The 21,645-nt window shown below is 36.0% G+C and overlaps 1 protein-coding gene across 1 annotated transcript in view; it reads right to left on the bottom strand.

Annotated features, from left to right (window-relative positions):
* The window catches only part of Reph (Regulator of eph expression), a 67,269-nt gene that overhangs the window by 23,152 nt on the left and 22,472 nt on the right, over positions 1–21,645 (bottom strand). Inside the window, exon 4 of the mRNA XM_068776415.1 lies at positions 1,792–1,880. Coding sequence (XP_068632516.1) covers positions 1,792–1,880 — 89 coding nt within the window. The remainder of the gene's footprint in view (positions 1–1,791; positions 1,881–21,645) is intronic.

Raw genomic sequence — 21,645 nt, 5'->3', positions numbered from 1 at the left:
CTCCGCCATGTTTAACCTATAGCGTAATATAATTACGAAGATGAAATTTTTGTCCACAGCAAAACAGTGTTTAGATAATAAGGTACTGACATATTTACTATTGCTATAAAATTTTAAATTGCTATTCTGACTATTATGTTTATATAGACAATGTATGGTTATAGATGTAAAAGTTTAAAGAGATAAATGTATAGTTCATTCGTCAGCAAAATACTTTTAAAACTCTTACATCTATTTTTAAACACCTGTATAATGTTATTATTCTAAAATATATTAAATTAATTCATTAATTTTATTGAAATGCGACAGACTTAATAGGTGCGAACAATCTTCAGGGCGAAATTATCTCTTTGTATTATACATAATAACTAATTTTTCATTATGGTTTAAATTATTTCTAAAACTATTGATTTTTGTTGAAAGTGTACCTTACAGTAGTAAGTAGTAAACCTTACAGCAAATGTGATATGCAATGAAATTTTTAAAGCTTTTACATCTATAACCAATTACTTTATAAAGAGTGGTTAAAAGAGAATGTGTTTGTTTTTCTTAATCAAGCAAATTCAAAGGCGTTTAACCTGTAATTTTATTAACATTTAATGGCAGAAAAGGAATTGATTTAGAAACTTCTATATTTATTAATAACGTCTGCCTATATGACTAAAATAAAGATAGTCACATTGGGAATGTCCACGTTTTCTCTGATATATGGTAACATTAATGAACACTCACTAGCTATTGTTTTATTGTCTATTCAAAACGTTTCAATACGCTTAACGCCTAGATACGAACAACGAAAGGATTTCTTTTTTATTGGGACCGGATTCTCACTGCTGTGCAGATGCTATTTTCAGATTCCGTTGGTTCGAGGTGGCAGTGCACAGAGAACGCCTAGTCTAAGACCCATAGACGGTAAGGAAGCATATTACTATTTCACTCGTTTGGTGAGGTCGCCAAACTCTTAGATCGCTACGGCGGACCCTTCTTAAATAGGAGAGAGAGTGAGAGAGAGATTTTTGTTCTTGGTTTAGTTCCTCAGTTACGTACTGCAGTACAGCTAAACCCGTATTTTAGTGCTGATTTTTAGTTAGGATCTAACTTTTTATATTCCATAGTCGGCTGTTAGTTCGTGCAACCACAATAAAATGTGAAATTTCGAAATAAAATACAAAATAATAAAGTAAATAAAGAATATAAAGGCCATTATTCAATTTTAGTCTATTCACCGAGGTTAAACAATTGGCGAAATTGAAGTATTCTATAGAAAACCGGTAGGTAACTTGAGTTTTAAAGTATAAATATAATGCACAGGTACTAGTCATATCTGTCACTAGTCGAATCTATCCTAGAATGTAATTGTTGAAGATCGCAGTTTTTTTTTGACAGAAGGTTGCTTGTTTACATATTTTGTAAAATTTTAGGCGACCGACCACAGATAGCGCTTAGCTTTGATCTCTTTCTAAGTATCAAGAACTACAAAGCAAGACTGTAAGAAGTCTGAAATGGCAGTAGGCGGGGCCACTTGGGACTTGTAAGCGATGGCTGTTGGGGACGAAAGGTTCTTGAGTAGTAACCACTCGTAGGTAGACGCAGTGCATGTAGGTCCTCAATAGATGAACCTGTGACACGGTCCAAGTCACGGGATGTAGCGGAAGGAAAGTGGAAGTGGAAGAAGTAGGAAGTGGCGATCTTTGGGAGAGACCTGTGCCTTTCAGTGGGCGTCAGCTGACATGATGATAAGACTGTAAGTAAACATAATAAAATAAATGTCTGTTAATTCCCGTATCTTACCTCGAGCTCCTCCTCCGACGAATGGTGATCATAGAGCTGATCCGGCTCTGGGGCCCCGCGCGGACGTGCCGCTGCCTCTCCGCCACCGCCTGCGTCAAAACACTAATATTAACGCGTGTTATTTTAAATATATTTTATTGTACACTATAGATAACTTAAAAAATGAAAAAACGTATATAGGTACAAGAGGCAATGTTATCGCTCAACGCGATCTCTATCAGACAACCTTTGGATCGAATTGTGAGACATGAAGGAGAAGGCTGTGTATATACATTACTATATACATATATATATACAAAAATACTTATATATACACACACATATACTTGTATATTTATATTTACGCGGAAAATGATTACATAATAAATATGTGTACTATATGTAGATGTATCGCTCACACGACATCCATATCACTGGCCACTACGGCTACAATACTTTTAACCCTTAATTAGGCGCATTAAGAAAATCACTCAATTAGGCGCATGGGGTCTTAAATGACCCCAAAAAAACATTGGGAAAGGAGTATCAAAAAGGAATAAAACTTAATGGTTTAAACGTAACTTGATGTCTTGGATATGTTCAGACTCCTCAATTTCGCTTTCTGAATTATGAGCACTATCAATGACAGCATCGTTTAAAGTTTCGTCTAGCAAATCCGAAGCAGCAACATCTTGCTCTTCATCAAGCACTTCATCCAGCCATTGCAATACTTGTTTGTCGTTAGGCATTTCAATTCAAAAAAAAGAAAAAGCATAGAAAAAACTCAAAAATACATAAAGAAATCATACCCTATCAAAATACACACATACAAAGATAAATAGTAAACAATATACTAATATAAACACAAAAAAAATCACAAAAGTAAAAACTTACCTGCGCCAAAAAATGGGACGTAACTGGGCGCATGGGGTCAGCTCCCTAAAGGATAGCGATGTTTGCGCAGGAGTTAATGTTCTGGATGCGACTAATTTGCGTACCCCGCGGGGAGTGAGGAAGCTAGAAAGAGCGTTAGTATGCTCTGAAGACTGTAAGCCATAATTTTTTGAATTTCAACTGGCCCTGACCTCATGCGCCTAATTAAGGGTTAAAAGTCAAATTGTTGTTGCGCGTTCGAATTGAATTTTGAACGCCATTTGTGATTGGGTCAAAATTGTAAGTTTGTTATTGTTACATGATTGCAGACTATTATTTTGGTGGACCGGCTACATACTTAAGATATCAATAAGTCACTGATTTTGGATAAGAGACTAGTCATCGTGGTGAACATAGATGGAGGCCTTTGTCTTGCAGGGAGCGTCTCTCGGTTGATATGATGTTAAAACACATCCTCGATCACGTGGCTCTCATTTTCCTATCTAAGAAAACTAATACGTATATGTGGTCTCTCTCACACATACATAACGCGTATATAGTCAAGGAGCAAAACAGATTTTATTGTCCAAATTCATATGTTCCCAGCACTGTCGATTTATCATTGAATGTCATTGTAGCAAAGAGTTTATATATCATGATTTAAAAAGTAAAAAAAAGTTGCCAGCAACATGATATATTTTAAGGCGAATGTCATTATTTAAGAACTGAAGGATATAGTTTCTATCCAACGACATCAATCTTTTGTCGGACACCAGGATTCAGTATAAGCGATTTAAATTGGAGAAAGATCTGCAAGTCTTGGCATGGTGTTCGCGTCCAAAAACTTTGATATAAAAAGCATCATGGTGTTATGTTCCATGTGCTTCTCTTATACAGTATGATTCGTTCTTGGTGTAAAATTTTTAAATGGTTTATTGTATAGTTCATTAGTAAGAAAAAAAAATAGATTTTACACTTATTTGAAATCCCATTGCATAAAATAATGAGCCTATAAATATTTATTATTTCTATCGCAACCATTAGTAAAGATATCATTTCATTACTTTATTTTTTCTATAAGATGTCTAATAGCTTCTGGTAGTTCAAAGTGTGCAGGGACAGAAGGTAAACAATAATTAATATTATGAAAACGCATTTTATTACTAAATTATCATTACGTTAATTATTGTATCTCTAAATCATTATTTTTTGTACATGGTGTACCAAACATTAATTGACAGCAAATTATTGCACTGCCGGAAGTTATTGCCCTATCGCGTTCCATTAGTTTCAAAGCGATCTTTATACAGGTTGATTGTAAATAGGTGTAATAGCAATAATTAAAGCATTTTGCTGACTAGTGAACTATACATTGACACCTTTAGAGCTAGCTATCTATGGATTCTAACTAGCCATGTGAGCGAAGTATTTAAATGTTGTTACACACTGGACGGCCTGGTTGTGATGATGGCGTCGTTTAGTTTTGAGGTATACGTTCTGGGTTTAATGTACGAAACCAAAACATCTAGTTTACTTCAACTAGCAGCTTTTTAAATGCTCTGTGGTAAAAAAATAGAAGATGTGTGTGAAGAATTAAAGAGAAAAATAATATAAATAAACCTGATCACCTGAATGATTATCAAAACTGGTTTTGCTAGTTGAAAATGGGACAGTTGAGTTATTATCGGCATCTATGTACTGAACCAATGTGAATCTTTACTGACGTGCTATTAAAAATATTGGCTGCGCGTCGATTTAAACGGAAGCGGATGTTTAAAAGAGCACATAATGACGGCGACGTAACACCGATTACTCGCTGGATGCGGTAGGGGGATACGGGGGGTAAGAGAGCGAGTTCGCGACCTGAAACGCATGGCGATGTATGAAATTAGCGATGCAGCGACGGCTAAGCACCCGAGGGAACCCGCGGGACGCCGCGGGGGAGCGCCGGGGTCCGGACGGGGGGCGTGCGGCGTCGGGGACGTCGGAGCGGGGGGGCATGGTCTTGAACTTGCGAAGCTCAGCCCGCGCGGCGCCGCCACACAAACAAACGTGTACACAAAACGTATTATGCAAATGATTCATAGCCGGCCTTATTGTTCGGGAGCCGGTCCGGCCGCTGTTGCGAGTTACCTGTTCAGTTAAATACAGCACTAACTTATATAGTTAAATGCTATTCCGATATCTACGCGCTGCCAGAATATTGACTGCGAAATGCCTTATTCGGTTAAGTAATCCTATACTTGCCATTGGAACCAACTGTCTACTTCGGAACACAATCAATTTTATTTAAACATCAATATATTTTTCCATACTCTTTGTTTATAAAAGACAAGTACACAACTTTACTCTGGTTTCTTTATTTATTTTTATAACATTGTTAATTCAATGCAAATGGATTATGCAAAATGAAAAAAAATGTAAATATTATATTTAATATTATAGTTTTTTTGATTATTGTGATATATTTATGCGTTAATGAAAATGGAATATTTTTAGTGACTTCCTGCCCTCCCGTGCCATGTGTATAGTATTATATTAAAAATCAATAACGTAATGAAAATATAATAAAAAAGCGTTTTTAAAATTCGTATTTCGTATAAAATTGATTATTTACAATCCGTCCCTGCAAGCTTTGTACTGGCAGAAGTAATTAGGCTGTTGCATTCTGATAGAAAGATAAACAGAGTGATCATTTTATACAGAATGTTTTTTATGGCTCCCATTTTTGGGGCCTGCTCGTCCTCCTGGCATGTGTAAGCAGGAACACCATTTACAATATTTAATGGAATCAGGCGCTACCTTACGGAAGTCCATCCTAAGTAAGAAAAGGACCAATATTTAGCCACTTCCGCACATGCAGTGCAATGTTTCTTGCACGACTGCACGTGCGGAAGTGACTAAATATTGGTCCTTTTCTTACTATTTACAATATTTTTTATTAAATTCTATTATTTCTGTGCTCCTATTATGTCATTCTTTAGATCTTTCATTCATTCCTCTGCTGTCCTTCTCATTCTTACTCCTTTCCATATTTTGTTACCTTTCATACATCGTCTCCGTTCATTCGCTTTCCTTCCAGAATCCTGTAACGGTTCAAAAATTATAATTTTAATCTTTATTTTACAGTTTATTTATTTAAGTTTTGTCTCATGTTCATTATTTTTACTATCTATTACTTATTTTTATATCATTTTATTACTGTTGTGATTATTATTACAATGCCTACAGCACTCTTGAAAGATCTTGTGGCCTCACTCTTTACAAAGTAGCGAAACGCCTTTAGCATGAAAGAACGTAAAAAGAGAAGTAATTTTTAATTCACCTTATAATAGAGAAGGCTGTAGGCATAAATATATGACATAGGCAATCTCTCAAAACTTATCATGAACAGTCTTTATTTTAACTTACATGCAAACGGCAATAATTACAATATTTAAACCGAAACGGTATCACATCTTACCAGACAACAAATTATTGATATCTAAAGATTACGTATTTTATCAATTCCTTTTAATCACAAAATAAACAACGTTTTCAATTAAACTCTGCCATTCATGCAAAAAACTAACTTTAACGGTCGCGACAGCTGTCCGTTGGAGTGCGTCAAATACATCCAACAAAAGAAAACTGTTAAATAATTAAATAATAATAATCACAGAAATATATTTTGTTTATATAAATAGCGTGACATCAACAGGATTGTTGTTTATATTCAAACTTGCTTTCTGAAGGACATCTTGTCGATCTACCTCTAAACAATACCATATGAAAATACAGTAATACTCCGCTTTACGCGACCCCGTTATACGCGGTTTTACTATAACGCGAATTGCAAATTTCGCGCTCAAATGCCTCGAATTACGCGAAAGAGTGCGTATAAATATAATGTAGTCATCAACTTCTCTATGGTGTCTTGACCATCTGTCAAATAATTAAAAACAGTGTTGGGTGTTATGAACGTATTTTACAAGAACGTAAACAAAACGTTACCCAAAATACAATAGATGTATTTTTCCGTAAAAAATAAGAGTATGTGTTGCATAAAGTGTTCCTAGAATTTAAGTGATTGATTAAAATGATTTGTATTTTTTGTAATAATTTTGACTATGTTTAATCATTAACCTCGTTATACGCGAATTTCAGTTAACGCGATTTTTTTTGGAACGTATCCCTCGCGTAAAGCGGGGTATTACTGTATAGTCCTGAGTCCGGTTTTTACTTCTATTTTTATGTGTATTTTCTACCTATAGACTTTAGTTATTTGTATAAAAACAAAGAATAATTATCTATTATTCCAGGATAATAATAAATAGTGTACATCTTTTATGCATTGATGCGTTTCTATAATATAGTATCTGTAAGGTGTAAATGCTTAAAACGGGTGAAAGAAATAATAAATAATGTAATAACATAGTAAGAAAAAGGAAAAAAATTGAGATTAATACTACTTTGTAAGGTAATTTCAGAGCATGGGCTACAATTGTAGCGCTATCGAAACTAAATTACGTTTTATTAACGTAAAAACATTTCCATCACTGACTCTATGAGTATTAGAATTATTTAAATTAAGCAAGGTAAATTATTTGCAAAGTTAGTCTAATACGTACAATATTTGAACGTTGCAATGTTTATATTCACTTGTGATTGAAGCATTTACAGCTTATCATCACTACCGTGTCAGCGGATAGTCCCACTGCAAGGCACAGATATGAACCAAAGGTCACCACGACGACTGCTCTTGTAACTCTACCCAACGACTTCCCGCGTCGATCGATATAGATCGTCCACCTAGTGTAGGGCTTACCCACTTCAAAACCTTCCGGCAACATCTATCGGGTATAACGTAACAGGGTCCAGTGAAAACAGAGGTTTTTGCCAAAATCCTCAAGCTTCAAGTAGGTTTAGTCCGTGTATTGTTAATGTCAGTAACAGCAAACAGTGACTACACGTCAAAAAAAATCGTGATAAATATTGACGTAATGTTGAAGCCGCGATGCACCGGCGTAGGCCCGTGCTCGGTGCAGCGAGCAGGGGGAGGGGCAGAGGCGCTGGCGGCGCGGGGGGGGAGGGCGCGGGCCTCGAATTAGGTCGCCAGCGGTCGTTGCCCCTCGAAGGTTCAACAGATATTTTTCTCCCGCGCTCCCCGCGGCCCCCTCACCGGTTCTGTCTATAAACTCTCACTGGCACAACATATCTAAATTACTTTAAGGCAACGTACATCAGTTCGTGTTCCAGGTGATCAACTCCATCGCTCCATCTCAGTGCGATCGTCTAAAGGATGATTTTTTAATTTTAATTCGCACCTAAAAATTCCCAGCCATCACACGGTAATGAAACAAATGTTTATTCTTTAATTAAACAAAGAAGAACGCAACTACGCAATTTCGTAAAGTGGAGACATTAATAAGAAATATTTAAATATGTATGATTCTCTGGAGAAGAACCTGGCAGGGCTTTTTGAACATTTTTATTTCATTTACAATTTAACAGTTTATTTGCACAATACGACTTATCTACAGGATGATTGCTTATAGATATAAAAGCTTCTAAGTAGTGAATGTATAACTATTACACTTCTTTCCAATCACCATAAAGTGATCACTTTCAAATATGTTACATTGTTTCTTTATGTTACAGGTCAATAACTTTTCGCAGTATAAAGTCTGCAAAGACAGGCAGAAAATGATAACTAATTTTAATATGTTGTAATGCGAATTTTGAAAACGCTTTTTCTTGCTATAATATCAATACGTTTTTTATTTGCGAAAGGGTGGTTCATACATTAATTGGCAGCAAATGAACAAAAGATTCACCCCTTTAAAGCTTTTTACACCTAGCAATCATTCTGTATAGATTCAAGTGTACAGAACATAAGTTGCATTGGTTGTTGTTGCTTTAGGAGAGTACATAGTCTAGCCTGAAGTTTGTATTTAAGTAGAGCTAGCTACATTGTATGGTTGTGGAAGAAGCTCCGACGCTGCGAAGCCTCCGGTCTCGCCGCGTGCGTGTGACCTCTCACCCGTCGTGCGCGCTGCGTGAGCGCCGCCTCTCTAATCACAGCGTTTGTTGAATAATTGAAAGCCTCCACTTCGCCCGACGCGAGATTTAAAATACGATCACTGGAAATTGCAGCCTGTCGCCGCGCAATAAGGTTCCAATTCAGACAGCCCCGCGTCGCGAGCGATAACGCGGCGAGCCCTAGATCGAGATCCAATGCACCGTTGACGCCAGCAAGTCACGAGCTGTGCGGTGACCATAAATTTTTCCCGAGCAGCGGACAGTCCGGTTCGTTATGCAGTAGTTGATTTCAATTGATTCAGCGTAAACATTAAATTACTTTTGCGCAACATATGTGAAGAATTTTATAGAACGTTTCGCAACACGCCGCTGTAACGGTTCACGGTACTTTATTACACATAAAAATATAAAATACGATATATTGTTGAATTAAAGGCAACTTATATAAGGTTTCAACGTCGTGGTGTTAGAATCCCAGAAGAATCCGTATTGATGTCCAAAGACGAAATTTTGTCAATTTTTTTTATTTATATATGTCGGAACTCTGTAGTTTCAAGCGGCGTCAATAGATGGCGTTCGTAACTTTTCGGATAAATGTATAAAAAGGGCATCGCGCGGTAGGATCGATATTAACAACGAAGTCTTCAACACGACACATATTCATTAATACTAATAATTAATATCATAATCAACTATGGATAATTTCCAGAGATAAGGAGAAAAATGGCCGAAAAGCCTAATTTGATAGAAACTAGGATAAAAATAATCTACGCTGTAAGCAATCTTATCGTAAAGCATCCTTCGTCTTTAAGCTACGAAGGTTCGACCAGAATAAACTCAGTTGGGTTTTTTGTGATCAAACAGGCATTCATCAGCTAAGAAATAGGTATACTATAAAAGAAGATTTATAATAGGGTCTCAGTTTAAGTAAACATTGCTATATTGCTGAAGGCCGCTTGGGTTTTAAGGTTCTTGAGTGGCGAGCACAGATTAGCTAGGGTATCCCTGGATGTCCATCTACAAGGTGACGACGTTGTTAAGGTCGTGGGAAGAAGTTGTATGTAGGCGCTGCTTTCAACCGATCCCACTAGAAGTCTCAAGACCAATGCCCAGCTGTGGACATTTTGATGACTGAAATGATTATCATAATTGCTTTATATATTAGGACGATTACAATTCTTGTCACCGCTTACCATAGCGGCAGAGGATTGAGACTTGCGATCGTAGGTTACAATTGTACATCTTTCACACTTTGTGTAGTAATTATATAGGATTGCCAGTGCTCCCAAATAAGTTTCAAGAAGATAGGCAGCAGCAACCTCTGAGTACCATAATACCACACTGCGATTGCCAACCCGTCTGCCAAGAATAGCGATTATGGTATATCCCTCTTAGATATATTTAGGGGAGACCTGTATCTTGCAGCGGAAACGACGAAAAGTTTGAAAATATACGTTTGGATGAATCACAATTGAATGTATAAAAATGTATATAATGTATAAAAATGTATATAAATGTATATATAAAATTATTATATAGGCAGTGGAAGTAAAACTTATTTCAGCTGACAGATGTCTACTGTAAGGCATAAGCCTTCCCCAAAGATCGTCACGGTGCCCGTGTCGAACTACTTTTTCCGACCTTGACTATATCGTCCGTCTGTTTAGTGGATCTACGATTTTATTAGTTATGCAAATTTAGAGACAGCGCCATCTATTGGCAAATCTAAGTACCTTATATAATATTAAACAGCAACATTTATGTAAATATTCCTTCTTGAAGCCGGCGGCCGATGTCGATTGTATACAAAGAATGTAAAGCACGAATCGTCACAAACAAATGACTCACTGCGGCCATGTTGTACATCAGGGGTGTCAAACTCATGACCCGAGATCAATGTTTTGCGTCTCTGTCATATAAACGATTAGCTAATTTCTTTCAAATAGGAAAATACACCCGACTCCGTTTTTACACAATTTTGAAAAAAATACGGTTCATCAATAAGAATAAATATACTTTTTATATAATTTTTGGTTCTAGCATGAATCCCTAATCTTTTTTTTCTAATTTTGACAGTGATTTATAGAAATTTATTTATATAACAACAAAATAAGCGTGCACGCTTGTTGTAAAGATAAAGTAGCGATGCATTAGCATTATTTATTTTAATTTCTAATATTAATTTGAATTTTTATATGATTTTTATTTAAGCTCTGAATTTTCACTGTACACTAATTTCATTTTTTTTGGTAATAATATTATTATTTGTTTTTGTATTATAAATACTCTATGTAATATTGATTTCATTATTTACTCTTTTACGTTTTTTTTTGGAAATATATCCGAGACTTTTACAACTTTCATGATTTTAAAATCTGTGAAACATATACTTTACTATAAGTAATGCTTTTTTTAAGAACGTATCTACAGTGTAAAAAAGAGGTGTAATATCAGAGATGAGACACGAGTGTCAGGTCAAAAATAAATGTTTCTATAAAAATTATTTTTTTGCGGCCCGCTAAAATTACAAAGTTGTTTATTTGGCCCGAGCTATCTTTTCAGTTGGACAGCCCTGCTGTAGATAATTGAATAGATTGCGTCGCAGCGACGTGTACATGTTAATGAGCTCGTTGCGCTATGATTTAGTCAAATCGTTCAGCCGACACACAGCGCTGGCCGAACAAAACAAGTCAAGGTGAATTCACAATGTGTATTCATACAAATCAAGCCGGTATAGCATCGCACAGTATACTGTTACACATGTGGCAGTCTTATAGAAAATCTATACAGGACTTATAGGTCTGAACTCACAGCTTATATATCAGGAAAAACTTTTAAGCTTTTTACACCTAAATCCAATCACTATTTATAATGTGATCACTGTGGAACCTCATTGGAATGCGACAGAAAAATAACTTCTGGCAGTACAAAGTCAGCAGAGACGAAGAGTGAACAATAATTAATTTAAATATTTAGTAATAATACAAATTTTGTAAACACTATTACGTTAGTTATGATTATTAAAACCATTGCAAGCAAATCAGCTATAAATTTGCCCCTGACAAGCTTCTACACTTATAACCTATCATCTTGTGTATAAAAAATTATTCCCATTTTCCTTTAAAACAATTAGAATGACTTCATCGATTGCATTCTTCCCTTTTTTTTTGTTTCCTAATACATTTGACAGTTTGCTATGAACTTCGCGCGTTTGACAGTACGATATGAACATCGCGCGTTCACTCGCTGTAAATTTGTATTGTCGTTTAACTGCTGTACCGGTGATTGTTTAAATAATAAATAAAGTGGTGAGATTAAAATATATTAATTTATATAGGAATAAGATACGTCCATTAGTTCTGGCTGTACAAAGTCTGTTGGGATAGCTAGTAATATAATTAAAACTTATTGGAGTGATCACAACATTTATCGATTAATCATTATGTTAACTGATAGATGCTCACTGTGAAGCCAAGGATGTCCTCAAAGATAGCCTCATTATACTCTGCCCGTATCCAGTGATTTCTCGCAAATTTCACTATATCTTTGGTCCAACTAGTGGGAGACTTACCCACGCCGTGCCTAACTGCCGTCAGTTCTATAACGACGTTTCCAGCCCAATGTCACTAGAGAAGAGCAATCTATCGTTTACTGGTTATCTAGTCGAATTGTGGAGGAGTTATAAGGTGCGTACAAATAACAGGCACTCTATACACTGGACTTAGCTCCAGTGTATGAGGTGCTAGATATTTAATAATGCAAGCACCTAGAACGCACTCGCGCGAGGCGAGCTCTATTAAGGTAAACGTGGTGCGAACGGCTGTCCCTCTCGACAGGGCTCGCTGAGCACTCTATAGAGGGGCTGGTTTTTAGATGCACAATAGTAAAATAACTTAATTACCTACATTACACTCGTTCACATTATTTGTGTTTTTTTTCTGGCGTTAAATTGTCTTTGCTTGTAAAAAGACTGGACTTAACAGCGACGTTAAACAAAGCTATCATTATTCTGGAACAAACGATCCTAATCTTTTATGGACTACCACCTGTTTACAAGAATGAATATATAACAATTCCTGTAACTGCTACTATGTGAGCGCCTGCGAGTGTCACAAAAAATTTCGATTGAGTTTGTTTTAGCTCTTCGCATACCAAGACGCGCTGGAAACCCTTGTGTCTTTAGGTTAAAAGATATCATTGTGAACTATATTAGTGTAGTTTCTTCCTGTTTCTTCTCCACAACTACAAAACCTTACGAAGCAGAATAGAGTCAAAAAGAAAATAGATTAAAAAACTAGTCAGCGATTAATACGAGTTCTCTTAAAAGTTTCATTATTTTAAATTTCATATCTATTTTTAATGGGTTTCGACATATTCATGTCTCACGGCGTACACGCTGCAAATGATAATTATACATAATCTAAAGTAGAAAATAAATTACGGATATAATTGTCCAGTAAAGATGTGCATGTATTATTACGCCACACCCCTCAATGGATGAATATTTAACTTCTAGATATTTGTGTTGAAAAACTCTGTCCTTACGGACGCGTGGTCACCCTCGCGGGGCGTGGGCAGACCGGGGCCGGAGACGGCGCGGCACTGTACCTCTCCGCACCAGAACGTTCTGTGCGGTTCAAAAGCTACGAAAAAAAGCTTTATATAGCTTTACCGGACAACTTGGTATTTGTTGGTAAAGTTTTAGTCGAGGAAGGTTATTTATCAAAAAACGTGTGGTGGTGGCTCAAAACGTGTTAATATTCTCAAAAATCAAGTGACAATTTGGGACTTGTATACCAGGGTAAATGGCTCAAGAATTAGAGTTTTCCCAGCTTTACGAATCGTCCCTGAATCTATGAGTTCGAAGAACCTCGGAGAAAAAGAGATGGTGGAGGATTGTGAGAAAGGCTGTTCTATCATCCCCATCGACGGCAGCTCTGCCAATATAGTTTGATTATAAAGATCACGAGTCAAAGTGTCTTTAAGAGAAGTGGTTTCGGAAGACCAGCTAGTCAACAAGGACCTCAGGTATCGCAAAAACCACGCTTCAGCTCATTACTACTGGCGGACCCTTCAGGAGCAGGGCCTAGGGTAGTACTGGCACATAATGATACATAAACACTTTAAAATACTTAGTAAACACTGACACGCAGAAACGCAAGCAAAAAGATATTCGGAAATAAAAGAAAATGTTATTAACAAACAGGGGACAAACAAGACACTGTCTGTGAAATAAAGGAGAGAGAAAAACAATTTTGTTTTTCAAATCATAAACATTTTTTTTACTAGAATCGTTTAACTTTTAAAAAATATAAACAAGAAGTGACATTGTAATTGTTACATAGAAGTGTTTAATTACATTTTGTTAAAAATATGCGTTTATTTTGAGCGTAGGTTTGTAGACTGTATCAAAAAATCAGTGGCTTTAACATGTGGCAGCATTCCGTTGCCATCTGTTGGGAAACAGATCAGTCTTAAGCCCTGTGTATCGGTTGAAATATAACTTATTAGCGTCACCTTCACGTTCCCCCCCGCATCGAAGCCGGGGGCGCAGCACTTGCCAACATTTTATCGGACACATCGTGAACAATAGACAGAAAAATTTCGCGCCTTCATTGTATGATGCCGCGAGAGAGACCGCGCGGGTCGGTGTTAGCTGAGTGCAGTAACAAATTCATATCCACGCTACTAGAAATAATGGTTCATAATATACATATAGTGTAATTTCTAGTAGTATAATCATGTCTTATATTTTGGAATTTATACTTAAAAGTAATCGTTAAAGATTGTCGAACAGGAGAATATCATTCCTTTGCTTAATTGAAAAGAATCTACGATGATTATCGTCATTTCTGCCGTAAGATGTCCACAGCTGGATATAGCCACCCTCCATTAATTTCCAACAACACTGCTGCAGACTGCATCAAGTGTCTTCCGATAACCTTACGACTCGACTGTCCACTGTCCTTTGCCTGCATATCTAACATATAAAATTCTCGTGTCACTGTGTTCGAACTTGAACTCCTCCGAAACGGCTTGACCGATTTTTACCAAATTTTACATGCGTATTCAGTATGTCTGAGAATCGGCTACTATCTATTTTCCATACCCCTAAGTAATAAGGGTGGTCCACCCCTAAATTTTATTTTTAATTTTTTAGACAATTTATTTGGTTTTTATTTTATTATGATACAGCATACAAAAATACATACAAACCTAAATTTTCACCCCTCTACGATCAACCCTTATCTTACATTTGTTAATTAAATACTTTAATTTTTTTTGCAAAACATCGTTTGCGGGATCAGCTCGTTATATTATATTATTATTACATAGGGGAAAGCCCCAGTATCCTTTTACTATTATATACACGCGGCTGTATTGTGCATGCGACTGCACTTTGTGCTTGACTGTACTAAGAACGTAATTATGTTATTTATACGACTGTACCCGATACACGGTCATATACACGTGTATACCCTGAACGCTATTGTACGTTGTATCGTCAACGCAAGTCGACTATTTCTATCATAGTTATGACTCCCCTGGTCGAACTTAGTCTTAATTATTCTATTGAATGTGCGGCGATGGAGTACGTGACTGTACCTTATAAGTAACAGTAATGTGTTCGCGACTGTACCTTGTATAATACTGTACTTTATACCAACGTAATTATATTTTGCGAGGGACTGTACTTTGAAAGTAACTGTGTTATTTACCCGACTGTACCATATACGCAATCATAACCTGTACGCTATTGTACGTTGTGTCGTGTCCGAGTATATATAGTCTTACCCATCGATAGCGATGATGGCGACCCTAGTTTAAAAGGGTTATCTGTAGCATAGTGACATAGCTTGCCAGGTTCATAAATATTTTAAAATATTGGTGGTAAAAGAATACGCGAATTTACTTTGTACGCGACTGTACCGTGTGCGCATTTAAGTCTTTTTACTTATATATGAGTCAACAGAGCGTTAGAAGCAAAAAGGATCGGCCGGACCGGTCCGCGCTGCAGCCGCGTGGAGCGCCGGAACACGCCGCGACATGTCTCGCGCCGCGCCGGCTTAGACTACATATAGTTATACATACTATATACATATAGTTATACATGACTATATACATAGAACTACATAGTTCCTATGTATATAGACATACATATCATTTATATTTATATCAGGTTTTTGTATAAGATTACGACATGCTAATAATTTCTGGCAGTGTAACGTTTGCAGGGACAGATAGTAAAAAAAATAATAATTTTAATATGTAATCCATAAACGCTTGTTCTAAGTATATTATTTTTAAGTTATTAATTATTTCTGATACTATTGATTTTAAATAAAGGGTATTACACAATAATTGGCAGCAAACGCGCCACATATTCACTAATTTTTTGTCTCCCTTTTTTGAGGACCTCTCTTTCACTCCAGGTAATCAAGTAAGATAAACGGACATGTTTACAAGGGTAAATGATTTTTATTTTATTTTATTCTTTATATTATCTTTTGTTAATCATCCTAAATTCTTTGCATTTTCTTCAGACTTCCTCTTAACACCCCTACATTCCTTATATATCAATGGTTTCATTTAAATATATCATTATATTTGTATCTATAATCAATCATCTTGTATATAAGCGCGGTTTTAGTATTCGCGGATGGGAGTTGGTAATGTCCGCTACCAATAATATTATTATTAAAGTAAAATCGATTTAAGCCGCTCCATACTAATCGATCGGGCGCGCATTCCAACTGCAGTTTCTGCAACGTCAGCTAACAGGCCGGCTTGCAGACTAGCACGGCATTTTCTATATCCGGTAATGCCAACTAGCGCCGAAAGAATTAGTTAAGAATAAAAGATGAATGAATAAATGACATAAATGAGTAGAAAAAAAGATGAGAATGCAAACAGTAAGATCTGTGAGAAAAAAATTAAAACAATCCCTGTATATTCAAAGCAGGGGAAGGAAGTACAAGAGGAACCCAAAACAGGGAACACAAAAAAACCATCTCACGTCTTGGTTCAGGTGTCTTCAAAGCAAATTTTACTAGAGATCGCAACTAAAAAAACTTTTCTCATAGATTAGGACTAAACAGGAACCATTACAGCTTTAGATAAACAATAGAAAATACATAATTAATTAAAAACATTTAAGACATTTAATGTTTAAATTTTTAAACATCATATATTTTTTGGTTATTCGTGTAATATTTAAAATAATTTTTTAACCAACAATTGCTGAAAATTACAAATAGATTTTTATTTATTTGATTCCAATGATTCTCCGATTAAATTACCGTAGAAAATAATTATAGTAAAAAGCAGACAGACAGAATTTAGTTGTGCCATTATTATTTTTAACCTTTTTCACATTTCGTCAATGTTATAAAAAAGCAAGTAGCTTTTGAGGAACCCCTGAGAGATCCCTAAGGGACCCCGTGGTTTTGCTTAACAAACGGTGCAATACGTCTTTGTCACGTGTTCGCGAAATTTTCCTATGAAACTTGATCACTCGATCACATGTACAAATAAAGACCTCACAGACAGATTTAAAAGAAGATATTTGTCATACATTATCAGACATAACAAAGCATCTCACGTTGTTGAACAAATGTGAGTAGTCACTCTCCCATCTCTATAAGAGAAATCGTATATAAAAATAAATGGTCTATACATCAACCATGTTACCTTGTCTTTATTATTATGGCAAAAATAGCATGCTCATATTAGCATGCTATTCGCTGCTTTATAAATATAACTTATAACACCAATAATTCGATAAAGTAAAATATAGCATGCTAGTATTAGCGTGTTATTATTGCCATAAATATAGTTGAGTTATTTTTAATTTCATTGCCTTGTGAGTTCCAAACAAAGACTTTTTATTTTATTGATATAAGATACGAAGAACGTCATTAGTTTAAAAATTATTGTAACACAAGTATTCTCTTAGGGAAAGGTCTTATTACGAGCTATTGTCGATTTGTGAATGGCACACGTTTTTATATTCTGGAATATTTCATCGCGATGTTACTCTAACGTTTCTTATCGGAGGCGATGTTATACAGGGAGATTGGATATAGGTGTAAAGGCTTTAAAGGAGTGAATGTACAGCTCATTTGCTGTCAATGTATACGCTATTCAGAAATAAGAAATAACGTCTCGTATAACAGGTAATTTCTTTCAGGCAATCATAGTGTGAGATCTGTAGAAATATAAATAAAGGCGTGTTAACGTGTACATATACATATATATAAACATATATACATAAGTAATCCTAGAAGTGCTCGCAACAAAATCAGTAGAGTTTTTTTTTAATTACTTTCCCAAATTTCGTGTTATAACATTTAACCCGTTGGATTTTGCCGCGCGTACATCGCACACTGTGGATGGCCGCGTCGTATTATTGTGTGATTTCTCATTAAATCCACTGCGCGTTGGACGCGGCATATTGTTTAAAATGCAAACCGTACGGAGCACCAGCGACCGGTGTGAATTGAATCCACTTACATAGAATTACACCGGCGCGGCCTTGAAACGGCTCGCGGATTCACGCTCGCCCCGCCGCGCTTTCCTTTACTTATTCAATTTTATTACATATATTGTACACACACATAACACTAGTCAATCCATAGTATGTTGGGTTTATTTATTTCAAACATACACGCAAACAGCAAAACGAGAAGTTCATCAAACAAAAACTTGTCAAAAAAAATAAACCTGTTGGAGTTTCTTGCAGCCTATTGTCAAATCCGAGCCAGTTTGTAACCCTAGTTTCTTCAAGTTGAAGGGTGCTCTATAGGGGAGGCTTCAATCTGATTGTAGCTTCAATCAATTTGGGCTATTCTGGCATTTTTCTAATAACGTTCACAAATATATAGGTTTATATTAGTTTAATAACAACGTATGTACAAAATTAAATATGTTCACCTATTGTCTTAGCTTATTTCTAAAAGTTACCTGAATAAAACAAAAAGAGAATTTGAAACAGATCCTTAAATAATAAAAAATAACATGAATAATCTATTGTGTTTAATTATAGATAAGATTTTATAATTTCTTAACAGTGAAAATAGTTAAAATGAAAATTATTTGCGAAGAGTGTTTAAACATTGTATGGGATATTGTCTTATGCTTTGGTAACACGTTTGCGATGTAATGTACCATTGGTGGTACATTCTTGTCTGTCGTTTGGGACGGGGTGAGCCGCCGGTGGTACATACCGATGGTACACGCCGGTGTCAATTTAATGAAAAGGTTATTATTGTAATTAAAAAATTTAATTACATGTCTATAAACATAATCATTCCTTTGTGTGAATTTCGCCCGATGAGATCGAGCACTAAAAACAAGTCCGCCCCATAGTGCGGCCTGTGAATTCAGGCTCCGTTACGAACATGTGTGAACCAGTATAGTTGACGATGGCTCGTATGGTGCTACACGAAACATATGTTATATAGATCCACAATAAAATCAAATTATAATGAACTATAATATTGAGTGTTCAATGTTAAGCAAGCAAAAAAGTCGTCACAGATTCTAAAAACACTTCCAAAGTAAAAACTTTTAAAGGGTGAATTTATAGCTTATTTGGTGTTAATTGGTGTTACACGCTATTCGGAAATCAGTGTTTTCAGAAATAACAATTAACGAAATAATTAGATAGAAAAAGAATTTTCGAAATTCGGATTACTACATATTAAAATTTATTATTGTCTACTATATGCAGACTTTATACTGCCAGAAGCTGTTGGCTACAAATAGAAAAAATAAACTAATGTAACGAAATAGATGTAAATACATTTAAAGCCTTTGCAACCATAAGCAATCACTTCAAGTCAATGTTACATCTATTCAAGACGCTTATGTTTAAAGATAGCACGCACGATTTCGCACCGTGAGCACCCGCCCGCATTGCAAATGCCAAATCCAAAAGTTAATATTCGACAGTGGTTGCGGATATCTGTGATCTTTGTAAATAGAAGCCTCACGTGCGGGAACAGAACCAAATAGAATTATATTTGATCAAAAACCGGTTGTGTATTGTCTCTACCGCTTTAGAGTAGAGCAAGGCGTCCAATAACAATAAAAATGAAACTTTTGTTTAAGTAATAGAACAATGTAGATCATAGTGCGATTGGAGCCTTCGTAGTGTATAATTTAAGTTGAATGACGTCATTACAAAGGAGTTCAATTTGTTTCTAGTTTCTATCAATTTGACATTCTTTTCATGGTGTTCAAGTGATAAAATAAGTTAATAAAATTCATATTAATGTGTCTTATTTTGTAAAATACTATGGCTGTGTATAAATACGAGGCTTCCTACAGATTTATTGTTCAAGATAAAATAGGTAAATGAGACCCGATTAACTTTGTTGAGATCCCATCCATCCGCCAAATCTGTGGAGGAATCTCTGGAGCCGTGCTACTCAAAATGTCTGCATTCTACTACTTTAGGGAAACCTTTGCGGGAACAGTGAGCTTTCATAAAATATAAATCTGATTTTCGCAGGCTTAATTATTGGGAAATTTAAACCTATTTCATACGCATTGTATGTGATACAACTTAGATAAAACCAGGAAGATGGATATATCGCCGTTTCCGCCGAATAAAATGATAAATCCGTAATTGAAACTTTTTTTTAAGTTTTCTATTTGAGTCAAAATAAACACTCAAAGGTTTTTTCTTTAAGATTCTTGTATATCCGCCTATTTTGAAAACAAAATTATGAAAAAAAATTGACACAATATACGATTTCCAACACACTGTATTAAAAATCTAATATTGCGAATATTTGAAAATCAAATAGAAATGATAACGGCAGCTGGCATATTTTATACATATATTTATTTGTGGGCGGCCATATTGCATTTAACTTTATAGTTTATATTAAATATCACATGTTTAATTAAGTCCACTTATATGTTTTTAACACATATCTAAACAAAACCGGAAAAGTGATTTAACATGTTTGGTTAAGATAATTGTCGGAAATTAAGATGCTATAGGTTAAGTTTAATATTGTAGTGGTAAAAGAGAATTTTCTAGAAAGTACAAACTGGCCACGTGGTCGTGTGAGCCGAGCGACGGCAGCGACACTGCACTAAACATTCTAGTTATAGACGAGATATCGCGTCGCGTTGGCAGCGCGAGCGCACGGAGATAGGTAATAATCATTAAATCAATTACAACACAATAATACAATATTTGCTAAGAGAATAATTCATCGCGTTCTAATGCACGCTGCAAACTTATAAGTCGCTACAATTATTTTAATTAATCAAGCGGCGGTAATTTTATACGAAAATGTAGTACAAGAAGTGATCGGAGCAGATATTATCGTAGGTATAACGCTGATATGTTCAAAAGGTTTTACTAATCTACTATAGTCGTGTAATATTGCTATTAACTTAACATACACTATACGAGAATTAGGTTAGTAAAGTAGTCACAGAGGTCAAAATTACAAACATAAATCCATGATTTGTATAAACCAGTGGCCGACCACAGTGTTTCCAAAAGGTAGGCGTTGTGCGTCGCGCGTGTGTGACCGCCTCACCACTCACCTTGGCCGCCCGCAAGGCCAAGGTCGCCCCTCCCGCGCCCACCTCCCCTACCTCTCGCCCCGCGTCCCACCATTACGGGCATACGCTTTTTTGCGCCATGATGTAATCCGAAATTCGGCGCGCGCGCAGCGGCAACGCCGCAACATGGCTGCCGATAAACAACGCCTTTTACAACAACACGCCATTGTTTGTCAACACCGCCGACGCGAATGCAAAGGTTGACTGCCTCGCTTTCTGCAACACTTCGAGTTTAATATAGACTCAAACTGTTCCTTTGCAGTAATTTATACGGGTCACAGCGGCCGGGTATAATGACAATATTTGTTACCAGGCTTCTATCAAATTTAATATAAAGATACGTTATATGTTGACTCCGTCGTAGCTACAGATTTAGCGGCTTTTAAATGCCAA

This window comes from Battus philenor, unplaced genomic scaffold, assembly GCF_028537555.1.
Source record: "Battus philenor isolate CCGP_79_NKW_IND1 unplaced genomic scaffold, ilBatPhil1.0.hap1 SCAF_12, whole genome shotgun sequence".
NCBI lineage: Eukaryota > Metazoa > Arthropoda > Insecta > Lepidoptera > Papilionidae > Battus > Battus philenor.
Note: the sequence above shows the minus strand (reverse complement) of the source record. Positions and strands in the feature narration are given on the sequence as shown.